This window comes from Talpa occidentalis, unplaced genomic scaffold (assembly GCF_014898055.3).
Source record: "Talpa occidentalis isolate TD23 unplaced genomic scaffold, MPIMG_talOcc4v2.1 talOcc4.14, whole genome shotgun sequence".
NCBI lineage: Eukaryota > Metazoa > Chordata > Mammalia > Eulipotyphla > Talpidae > Talpa > Talpa occidentalis.
Window position 1 is genome coordinate 80,705,229 of NW_023601433.1, and position 12,437 is coordinate 80,717,665.

Below are 12,437 nucleotides of genomic sequence, written 5' to 3' on the forward strand. Positions count from 1 at the left end.
ATACACACTCCCCCTGCCCCCGCATCTCTGGCTTGTACCCCAGCTCTTGTATGCATAAATAAATAAATCTTTAAAAAAATAAATAAATTCTTTTAAAAAAAATGAATCCAGACATTTATTCCTTCAGTGACTACTTAGGACACAGTGTTGTGGGAGGGGGTGCTGTTTCCACCTGCACAGACGGTATCTCCCATGATGCTCAGAGGTCTGTGAGGAAAGGCGACAAGGGCCCACTTTACAGCTGGGAAAGTGGAGGTTCTGGGACCAGAAGCCACTGCTCAACCCTCAACGCCGGAACTCAGAAACTCCTGGAATACCTGCAAGGCGTGTCCACACGCCCTCCGCCCCCCCACCCACTCCCTGACTTCTGCATTTCCAGTTCGGTGGGGATGCCCGGGCAACTCCGCCAGCATCCGGGGCAAGGAAGGGAGCTTCGGTATCTGACCTTGCCTCCCCGCCCCAGCACCTCGAGTACCTCGGGAGATCCGGGCAAGTCATCTGACCTCTACACTCCCAGAATGGGCTCAGAAGTCCAGCCTCGCGCCCGGCTTTGTTGCTTGGATGAAAAGTGAGCTTTCAAAGCCAGGCACCCCGCCAGTGCCTAGAGAACGCGGCCTGCTTCCCGGCATCCCTCCTGAAAGTGCTTTCTCACGCCCGACAAAGGTGTCCCCAGCAGACATCACACAACTGCTCCCATCATGGGTTTTTGACCTGATACCAAAGGAATCCCTCATGTGGAAGATTGAAAAGAATGAGGCGGATCTGTGGGACCCAACGTGGAAAGATCCTCGAGGGTTACTAGGAGTGAAAAAAGAGAGCTGCAGAAAAATGCATAATGCCTGCCCAGTTATGTGAAAAAGGACAGGCCTGCATGTGCAGCCACACTGTGGCGTTTCTGCATGTGTGTAGCTATGACTGTGCATGGAGAAAGGTCTGGGAAGATGGACTCCTAACCAATCTCAGCGGTGACCTCCATGACCCACAGGGAGAAGGGAGCTATCATTAGTGGAATGGTTAAAGGGAGCTTTGGCCTTATCTGAAATGTTCTGATGTTTTCACAAGGAAAATACATGCATGTGTTTCACTTTAAATAGTTAAAGTAGGGGCCTCCCTGGTGATGCAGGGGTTAAGTCTCAGCACTATGAAGCTGTGGGTAGCTACTACAGCAGGAGTTCCATCCTAGGCCAGGGAGCTGACCCACATGGTGTAGCAGACCTCTCCTGTCTCTCCCGCTGCTCCACTCAGCAGTGTTTTTCAGTTAGTCTGCCTGCTCTGCTCCTCACTCTGTTTCTGGTGAATCCTCTCACCCCCCACACCTCTGGCCTGTACCCCAGCTCTTGTATGCATAAATAAATACATCTTTTTAAAAAATAAATAATTAAAGCAAACTAAAAGTTATCCTTTTTGCTGTGATGGGTCTTTACTATCAGAATTGGGTTTGCATCTTAGTTTTTCTCTAGCTGGTTGTATGGTTGTGAGCCAATGATGTAGCTTCTCTGTGCCTGATTGCTTCATCTGTAAAGATTAGCCCTTCATGACCTCTAGCGTGTGGGATTGTGAGGCTGTAGTGACGTGAGGCGTGTAGACCACCAACATGGGCTAGGCACACAGGAGTGCTCAAACTTGGTCTTTCTGTGTTATCACCATTATGCCGATTTCATATACTCTTCCAAATCCAGAAAGGGTTCCTTCACCCTTTAAGGTATTCAGTGTCTTTGTTATCAGCCAATTATAATGCAAGAAAACATATGACACATTTTATGCTGAGAGTATTTACAAATAAAAAGCCTTGGGAGAAATAAGGACCAGTTGGAGAGGTGACATTTGAAATGGACTTTTGGGGAAAAGTCAGGTTTCTGTGAGTCAACAGGGCTGTGTATCAGCTAGTTTTGTGTTTCAGCAATGCTGCCTAACAAACACTAATCCTTAACCGCATATAACATCACATGCATTGGCCATGCATCTGGAGATCAACTGTAGATTAGTAACTCTTTTGAAGTTGTCAGGGTTCACTCATCGCCAAGTGCCAGGCAACACTTGGCTGTTGGCTGAGCTGGGATGGCTTTGGCAGGGGGACCTGGAAAAACTTGACTTTGTACTCTGTGGGCCCTCATCCTTCAGCTGAATGAGTTGGGCATATGCTCATGGAGATGGCAGAGGTCCCAGAGAGCAAGTGGAAACACACAAGACTCCTTTCTATTGGCAGAGGCAAGTCATGTGGTCACCCCATTGAAGAGGTGCAGCACGGATTCTGTATCTTTAGCAAGTTAGCCTTAAGGTCACATCACAAAGGGTATGGATATTTTCCCAAATAAGTATCTATTAGTATACCTTAATTTTAAAAGTTATATAGTATTTCATACAATGGATGTGCTGCAACTCCTCCATAGTTAGCTTTTCTGTAAGTGTACACACATGTAAGTATTCCTATAGGGTGGATTCCTACAAAGGAGGTTCCTGTATCGGAGTGCATGAGTACTGAAATGTTGACACTACCAAATCAAATTGTCCTCTAGTGGCATTCTCAAAAGTTCTCAATTTGCATGACACTGGGTAGCATAAATGTTAAAAAAAATCCTGAGTCTATCCAAACCTAGTTTTTAAAACTATCACATTTTTCCATTAATAAGCAGGTAATCCATATATGTTGTATTTTCTAATATTATGGTGGAAAAGCAAACAGGAAAGAGGTCACCCACAATCTTATCACTGGAGAAACTATTGCTAATATTTTGCCTGCCTGCCTGCCTGCCTGCCTGCCTGCCTCATCATCCATCCATCCATCCATCCATCCATCCATCCATCCATCCATCCATCCATCCATCCAACCAATGTATCTACGCACAAATGGTTTTATGAAACCATCTACCGTGTTATTTTAAGAGTATGCCAGTACACAAATACAGTGTCATTTATGAACATCATCCCCTCTTGTTGAAGAATTGGACTGTTTCCAATCTTTCATAGCTATTTTCAGTTTGGAGCAAAGCTTCATGAATATCCTTAATTATTTCTTTAGGATAAAACCCCAGAGCAGTGTTATCCATTAGAAATACAATAAGAGCAACAGATGTGCGCTAAATGTGTAATTTAAATTTTCTAGTAGCCACATTAAGAAACAGATGAAATTAATTTAAATACTGTATTTTATTTGGCCCAATTTATGCAAAAATATTACTTAAACATGTAATCAGTGTGAAAATATCAATGGGGTATTTTTTCCTACTAAACCTTTGAAATCCAGTGTGTCTTTACACTTAGAGCACATCTCAAAACAGATGCGAACTTTTCAAGGTTGAAATGAAATATAGCTTTCCCATCAGCAGCCTGCAGTGGTCTCTGAAAATTCCTTACTTGACCCTGAAATCCCTACAAAGCCATGCAAACCAAGAGATTCAAACCATCGCATTCATTTTAAGGACCCTGGTGAAGCCATCCAGACCATCAGGGCATGCATGTCCCGAAAGCCACCCAGGCGTCTGCAGGGCCAGACTGCAGAAGTGCTGCAGGCGTTTAGTCGCTGCAAAGGCGGAGCTGGCAGTGTGCCCTGGGCCAAACAGTGGGGCTGGACACAGGTCGGTAGCCCAAAAAGAGCACTGGATTTTCACTGCACGTTCTTAATACTGCAGAGAGGCGCACTGAACTTAAGGGTGTGAATGTAGATCCTCTAGTCATCAAGCACATCCAACTGAACCCAGCTGCCAAGATACTCACAGATCTTACAGAGCTCGTGGTCAGATGAGGCCCACCTTAGCTCTCCCTACCACACTGAGATGATCCTGGCTGACAAAGGGCAGATGGTTCCAGAAGAGGGAGTTGAACAGAAGAAAAAGACATCCCAGAGAAATGAAAGGAACAAAGACGTATGACCCTGGAATAAATACAACCTAAAAGATGCAAATAAAAGTTAAAACAGAAACAAAAAGAAACTGTAGTTCTAGCAAAAAGAAAAAAAAAGTGTTTTTTTAAAGACTTATTTATTCATACAAGAACTGGGGTACAGGCCATAGGTGCAGGGGGTGAGAGGATTCACCAGAGAGGATTCACCAGAGTGGGGAGCGGAACAGGCAGACTGACTGAAATACACTGCTGAGGGGAGCAGCGGGCGAGACAGGAGAGGTCTGCTGCTCCCTGCTCCCTGGCTGGGGATCGGACTTGTGCTGCAGTGACTGGTGATAGCTTCATAGTGCTGAGCTTTAACCCCTTGCACCACCAGGGAGGCCCTGAATAAAGTGATTTTTAACAGAAAAAGATTTTGCTTGCCCATCCTTACATTTGAGTTCAATCAAATCTGAATTCCTCATTTCCCGGGTCATCCCTGAAGGCTCGCTTTGCCAGCTTCGGCTGGACTAGACTAGCATTCTGGACACCGGACATAGAGAACGTGCCCCTCTCTGCCCACTTCTCAGTGTGTGAAACCACAACAGAACTAGGCATGTGCCTGGACATAGGATTTGGGGCTTCACTGGCAAATTCAAGATTAAAGGCAACTCGTGTTAGGGGTTTTAAACTTATGTTCTTTGAAAGCACCCCCTGGGCACAGGAAAAGCTAAGGATAACAAATGAAGTTATGACCCGATGGACCAGTGGACTTTCTTGTCGGAAACAGATATACAAGCAGATGGTGAATCACTGGCATCTGCCCCCAGGTGACTCCTGTTTTAAGGACTTGATACTCTACCAGCCATGGCCCCTCAACATGCCCCCGAGATGGGGAAATGTGGCTCCATGCCCGGAGCGAGGGTGGATACACATGTCCTTCCAGATCGACATCCACTTTCGATGGTTACTGATTCGTTCTTGCTTGGTGTTTCTCAAAGATCTATTTCATGAACTGAATTAAGTTCCCCCCAAATGCATACATTGAAGTCCTAACCCCCAGAATGGGGCCTTATTTGGGAATAGGATGGAATTAATTCAAATGAGGTCATACCAGAGCAGGGTGAGCCCCTAGTCCAATAGGACCAGGTCACCGTTAGTAGGGGAAGTAAGGGCATGGGCGCGCATATGGAGGGAATGCTGCATGCTACACGCTGCCCGTGTGCCGGCAGGACCAGAAGCTAGGAGGAAGCTCTGGAATGGTGCCTGCCCTGTGGTCTTCTGGGGGAGAAGGTCCTGCCAGCCCCTGGATCTCAGGCTTCTAGCCTCCAGATTGAGACAATGAATTTGTGCTGTTGTGAATGAACTTTATCTCAGGAGCCTCAGCAAAATGAATGCAATTCAACCCTCACCCTTTGGGGGGTATCTCCATCCCTCAAGAGGTACCCCGTTCAGAGTTCTCCTCTGATAAATAATGCACAGTTTATTGTGATTCATTTATGACTTTCGAGGAATTTACATAAATAAATGCACTGACTTTCAGATGTGGGGATGGAATCAAAGGATCTTTTTCTGTAGTGAGATCTTAGGGGTTAACCATATCACATTCTGGATCTGTTAAAAAAAAGATGCTTTTGAGCACATTTAACAACATAATTAAACTTGAAAAATGGTCTTGCAGGCAAAGTTACATGTATTTAAGTGGCAAAAGAAAGCTGATGTTCTGGATAGGTGTCTGTTCCCTGGCCATGAAGGTTGCACAGTCACGTTAGGCTAATGGACTTGGAACGTTTTTCATTTGGAATCTCAAGTGAGAATTTTAAAATAGAAGATATGAAAAAGAATATGTTTTTTCTTTCCTTTACGCCTGAATGAATAGGGTCTGACCTACGGATTCTGCAGACAGGGGCTTTCCATGAAAATACCTCTAGAACTCTCCATTCAGTCTTATTTTTCTGCCTTATTTTCATCTTTCATCACTTTCTCTATAGAGACCACACGAAAAATAGACTTTTACATGCACCCATCATCCTTGGAGCATTTCTTTACTTTTTGGCAGAAACAAACATTTCCAAACTCATTTTATCTTTTCCTGCCCCAGCCCTAGAGTCAGAGTTTCTCCATGGAACCCTGATAGGATATTTAGAAACCATCATTGAAGCTCATTGATAAATGACAGGCACGCTTGGCCTCTACAGCAGGACGACAACAGGGATTGGTGGGGACTGTGGTAAAAGAACATACATTCCATGTCTGGGGCATCTGCCCAGGCTCATCCACCTGGAATATGGGTCCCTGCCATGTGGCCTCAACTTCAGATTCTTCAAGAGAAGTCAGAAATTTGGGATTTTGTGTAAGATACTGTTATTTTATGTAAAACAATGTTGGCAGCTAATTCCAATAAATGACAAATGCCAGTGGACTTACAGCATGTGCTCATGGGCTAGGACCTATAGCATGTGCTCATGGGCTAGTTTCTGTCTGGGAGCTGGTGCTCCCAGGACTTTTTTCTCATGCACTTATTGTGCACTTCTGTGACCTTGACTCCTCTGACCCTCATCAGCATTGATTTGTTTGCTTGTCTTTCTCCACTGTTACACCATGTGCCCTGTAGGGCTCAGAACCACTTCTAGTTCCTTAATGGCCTGTCTAGATGCTAGTACCTTCTTAACAGTAGGGCTCAGGACATATTTGGTGACTCAAGTAGAGCTGAACCACTTACCAAGGGTAAAGGCACAGGCCTGGTAAACCAAATAACCATCCCCAAATATGTCTGTATCTGAATCCTAGAAAGATGTGACTATGTTGCCTGACATGACTAACAGGGTTTTGCAGATGTGACTGAGCTAAGGATCACTAGACAGGGTGACTATCCTGGATGTCTGGGTGGGGCCAGTGTCATCCCGAGAGGGTCCTCAGAAGAGGGAGACGGGGGTATATGTGTGTAAGAGTCAGCAAAGGTGTGACAACCAAAGCAAGAGGTTGGAGTGAAGTGTCAGGAAACAGAGAAAACAACAAAGTAGGTTCTTCCCCAGACCTTCCAGAGCAACCAGTCTTGCCAACATGTTGATGTGAGCCCAGTGAGACTGATTTGGACTTTTTGACCTCCAGAACCGTCAGATCATATGTCTGTATTGTTTTAAGCTTCTTTACTTGCAGTGATTTGTTACCATGCTGTAGGAAATGAATGCAGCAGGATTTTAAGTGTCCCTGTAGAAAGGTGGACCAGATGCCCTTCAACTTCTCCATGCATCAAGATGCTTTAGCAGCAGAAACCCAGCTCCCTTCTGCTTAAGCAACAAAAGAATTAATTGTTGGACCTCCCTGGTGGCGCAGCGGTTGAGCGCTGGGTTGCGAAGCTGCCCGCAGCCTCTGCAGCGCCACATGGCGCGCAGACCTCTCCTGCCGCCCGCTGCTCCCCTCAGCAGTGTATTTCATCAGTCTGCCTGTTCTGCTCCCTGCTCTGGCTCTGATGAATTCTCTCACCCTCCTGTGCTTCTGACTGTACCCAGTACTTGTATAAATAAATAAATAAATCTTTAGAAAAAAAGAATTAATTGTTACACATCACAGTTAAAGTCCAGAAATGTGCAAATCTAAATAGCAGGTGTGGTCAGGGAGGCAGCTCCTTCCCTTGGCTCTGATTCCTTCCAAATGGGCTTGGCTCTCAGAGAGGCTCTCCTGCTGGCAGCTCCTGGCTCTGGGACACCCTGATGACTTGTCTTAAGAGTGCTGGGGAGGTGCAACTGGGCGGTTCTGGGGCCTAGACTGGCTCCCTAGTGCACCCAGGCTGGGGCACATGTGCTCCCTGCAGCCCACGTGTGGGTGTGTGTTGTGAGACCGGCCTCACCTGAGCCATACGGGCTACCACAAGGACAGAAGGGGCTCCAAAAGAGAGTTGAGTTAAAATGATCTTTTCAGAAAAAGTTGCAATGGAGATCAGCTGGACAGAAGCAACAGCTGCCTGAACCTCATTACCCACCCAACTCTGAATTCTGTGGTCCTAGAATTCTAGAAGCATCTCCTTGATCAGTGTTGGTTGACAGTGCCTTGAACTGCTAAAGGCTTTTACATATAAATGGGTTTATGTTTGTTTTACTTAATGTCTTTATTTAAAATGTTTTATTGATTCACCATTGGTGTACAATCTATCCATTTCAGCTCCACCCCTTGTATGTACCTAAGTATTAAATATACTTCAAATTACAAATGTGATAATATGCTTTCAGTAACTATGGAAACAAAGCAAATATATATAAAAAACACAACTAGTTTTTTCTCGCCCCATGTCTCCCCACCCCAAGCGAGCAGTCTGGAGGTCTTTTACCCTTGCCTCTTTCTCTGCTCATCCACGCATGTCTTGCCTTTCTTGTGTTAATGTCACAAAATATTTGTAATCAAGACAACAATAAGCTTTCCTTTCTCATGTCCTGGCCTCCCTCCAGAAGCCTGGGTTTTGGTCCATCTCATTTGAAAAGTATGTGTTAAGGGCCTCCCCTGGTGGCACAGCAGTTGAGCGCTGGGCTGCGAAGCTGCCCGCAGCCTCTGCAGGGCTGAATCGATCCCCAGCCGCAGGGCGAGGGTCCCATATGGCACACAGACCTCTCCTGCTGCCCGCTGCTCCCCTCAGCAGTGTACTTCGTCAGTCTGCCTGTTCTATTCCCCGCTCTGGCTCTGGTGAATTCTCTCACCCTCCCGCGCTTCTGACTGTGCCCAGTGCTTGTATAAATAAATAAATAAATCTTAAAAAAAAAAAAAGTATGTGTTAATTTGTGAACACTTGCATGTGACGGATAATTCAAATGCTCCCAAAGGGTCTAAATAAAATGCTTCTCCACCTCTTTTCCTCACCTTCCTGCCTCCCTCCCGGGAGAGCTGAGAATCCTTCTAGAGTCTCTGCATGTACGAGGATATCTAAATGCACACTTTCCCCACACAGTCGGGGAAAGGAGTATTTATTTTTATTTATCCCCACATCTTGGAGTCAGTCCTGTTTTAATCTGTAGCACGCTTCCTCGTTTTAATCTATTTTTCCTCATTTTAATTTATAACTGCAGAGCATAGCTTCTTTGTGTCCATGCACCTTCATTTACGATCTGCTGAGGGACCCTCGAAGACTCTGTCTTCCCTTTGCCGTTGCAAATAATAATAATAATAATGATGATGATGATGCTGTAATAAATACCCTTTTATGCAGCTATTTTGCACAGTTGGGGTGTCTATAGGATGAGTCCCCACAAGTGGGATATTGTAGGCCACGAGCGTGGAAATGTAGACAGATACCTTCCAAAGTCCCCCCACTCCCACCCTCACCCCCGGTCTGTGTGGTCAGTGCGGGTGCCCCTTGTGGAGTCAACCAGTCTTCCCCACGCTCAGCTGGATGGGGTTCGGGCGGGGAGGGGGCGGTGGGAGGTTCTTGCCTCTGCTCGCTGCCGCGCGCCTCTGAGACTGACCCCCGTCCTCTGTGTCCCCACAGAGCAAGCTGGTGAAGTACTTCAGCCGGCAGCTGTCCTGCAAAAAGAAGGTGGCGCTGCAGGAGCGCAACGCCGAGCTGGAAGGCTTCCCCCAGCTCCGGCACTGGTTCCGGATCGTGGACGTGCGCAAGGAAGTCCTGGAGGTGACCGCCCGCGCCCCCGGCCCTTACCGGGCCCCAGCCAGCCCCGGGGACAGTGGGTTTGGGGCTGTGCCTCGTACATAGTTGGCCCTCAGTAAATCTGCATGGGAAGAAGGCAGGGTCTGATGGGTGGCTAAGGGGGTCCTGGAGTCAGGTCTCTGTCAGCTGCCACTGACCAACTGCGTCCCCTTGGCCAGATCACTTTCTACCCCGGAGCAGCGCTGGAGCAGGATTTCCTTCTGTGATGGAAATAGGCTGTTACCTCTGCGCCCTCGTGAGCTACTGAGCTCGTAGACTGTGGTCAGCGCTGCGCAGGAAGGACGACGTTTGTCCTTGTAGTTCATGGTAATGAATGTGCCCGTGGCCACCGTGTGGCCACCACGCTCAGGACATTGCTTTTCTCCTGCCAGCAGGGCCAGCGTTGTCTCCTCTTAAGTGGCTGGTAAAGTGAGATGCTCCTTAGAAACTGCCCCCCGTCCCCGCAGACTGGCCCCTCCAAGCACCAGTGTCAGCTTAGTATTACTGCTGCTGCTGTTGTGGAAAACTTTGGAACTAACAGAGTGTCCAGTGGGAAAAGGAGACCAGATGCCTGCTGGCCTGTTCCTCTTTCAAGGAGTGGACCAGATCCTTAGGTCCGGAGGCCATGGGATTTCCTTATCCTCTGGAATCCGGTCGCCCGCTGCCACAAACAGGCGGAGCCTTTCCTAAGAAGCCCCTCGCACGCTCTGTGTGGGCTCCAGGCTTCCTACTAAGAGTTAAAACCACCCAGGCTGTTCAGATGCTTGCAGTGACTTTGGACAGAGGGTCCTTGCGTCGCCCCTTTACAGAGCAGGAAACCCGAGCTCAGAGGAGTGTGCAGGATTGGCAGGAGACCCCAGTTGAGATGGACTCCCAGCCCAGGGTGTGAAACACTGTGCTTGCTTCTCGTTTTCCTGTTGCTGGGTCTCCCCCAGCAGGTGGGGGGGGGGTGACCCCTTGCCTGTAGAATCAAGATCTTCCCCGCTTTCTGCTTGAAGATCTCTGCTACCTTTGCTTTTTTCAGGCCCTGAAGTGATGTCTCCTGAACCCACAGGCAATAACCCGGGGCGAGGTGCATCTCCCCCACCCCACATGGCTCCACCCCTCACCAGCACCCCAGCTCACACATGCACACGGGACACTGATAAGTGTATTCCCTTACTGCATCCCCAGGGTGGCCTGGGAGCTAAGTGTGAATATCCTTAGAACGAGAGGTCTCATACATTTTATTTGCAGGGTCTGGTACTTTTCAGAAGCTTTGGGGACAAGTTATTTATTAAGTGGGGCAAGTAAGGCAGAGAGAAATCTTCCGGAACAGGGTTTGGAAACTGCTGGCCCCCAAGTCATCATCGGATGTAAATTGTTTTTGGACTATTACAGTGTCAAAAACACTTTTTGAGCTAACATCGGAAACTGGGGGAGTTTGCATAAAAAGACCAGATCTCAGGCTTCCCTTGACAAATCAGAACTGACTACCCGGAACTCAGATCCTGACTGGTGGTGATGAACTGAATCTGGCCACCCTGTTGGACCCCTCAGGATCCCGCATTTTTTTACTCATTTATTTTTATTTTAATTTTTTTTTTTACAAATCTCAAGTTTATTTTAAAATATTTTTGTTAAGTTTTTTCTTACACTCCCATGGTTCTGCCACCGTATCACCCCGAACCATCACCACATAACCTTGTATTTACCCCTCCCTGTTTTGCACCCCCTCCTGCCCCCTCCTTTGCTGTATGCCTCAGTTCTTCCGTCAGCTTGCTAGTTTGAGTTCTTCTTGACCTTTTGTTTGGTTTCTTTATATTCCACAGATAAATGAGACCATTCAGTGTTTAGCTTTTTCCTTCTGATTAATTTCGGCTAGCATGATCCCTTCCAGCTCCTTCTGTGTTACAGCAAATGGCATGAGTTTGTCTTTTTTGATCACTGAGTAATAGTCCATTGTATAAATATACCACAACTTTATGATTCATTCATCTGTTTTGGGGCGTTTGGGTTATTTTCACATCTAGCTGCATTAACATAGGGGTGCAGGTCTCATTTTGAATTAGTGTTTTTGTACCCTTTGGGTAGATTCCTAGGAGTGGAATCACTGGATCATATGGTAGATCCATTTTTAGGTTCTGAGGAACCTCCACACAGCTTTCCATAGTGCTCGACCAGTTTGCCTTCCCACCAGCAGTGTAAGAGGGTCCTTTATCTCCACATCCGCTCCAGCATTTGTTGTTTCCAGTTTCTTAAATATGTGCCATTCTCAGTGGCGTGAGGTGGCACGTCATTGTGGTTTTGATTTACATTTCCCTGGTAATTAGTGATGATGCACATTTTTTCATATGCTTGTTGGCCATTTGCATTCCTTCTTTGAGGCCTACAAAGAACTAACACAACTCAACAAAAACAAAGCAAACAACCCAGTCAGAAAATGGGCAAAAGAACTAAAAAGACACCTGATTTATGTTTAAATGCCTGCTATTGGCAAGCTTTGCTCACCTCTTAGTCTGTGAGATTCTGGAGCCCAAGGCCACTGGGCTTGATGTCCTCTCTCCGTGTGGGGACCAGGAGCATGGAGGATGCTCCAAAGTGACACTGCCTGGATTCACAGTTACTCGCTGTGTGACCTTGGGCAAGGGGTCTAACCTCTCTGAATTTTAGTGCCCTAGTTACAGACAGAAGATGATGATAAAAATACCTGCTTTCTATGTTCTTTGTGACATTAAGAGAAAATCCATGAAAAGTGCTGAAAACAGGACTTCATCCATGTTTTAAATTATTATTTGCTCTAACAGAAGTGCACCTGCTCTTTCAACCCAGGTTTTTAAAGACTTTCTCCAGTCTCAGTGTCATTAACTTTTGTGATTTTTTGGTGACCCTAAGCTTCACCGCAAATGAAATATTTGGGGAAATAAATTATAGGATTAATATACACACGTGGATCCCGCAGCGGGAAAATTCTTTTGTGTTGTGAATGAGCCCCTCTAAAAATGTG

The 12,437-nt window shown here is 46.6% G+C and overlaps 1 protein-coding gene across 1 annotated transcript in view; it reads left to right on the forward strand.

The window, feature by feature from the left end:
* Positions 1–12,437, forward strand: part of KSR2 (kinase suppressor of ras 2) — a 337,333-nt gene that overhangs the window by 71,741 nt on the left and 253,155 nt on the right. The window contains exon 2 of the mRNA XM_037511091.2: positions 9,296–9,436. Coding sequence (XP_037366988.1) covers positions 9,296–9,436 — 141 coding nt within the window. The remainder of the gene's footprint in view (positions 1–9,295; positions 9,437–12,437) is intronic.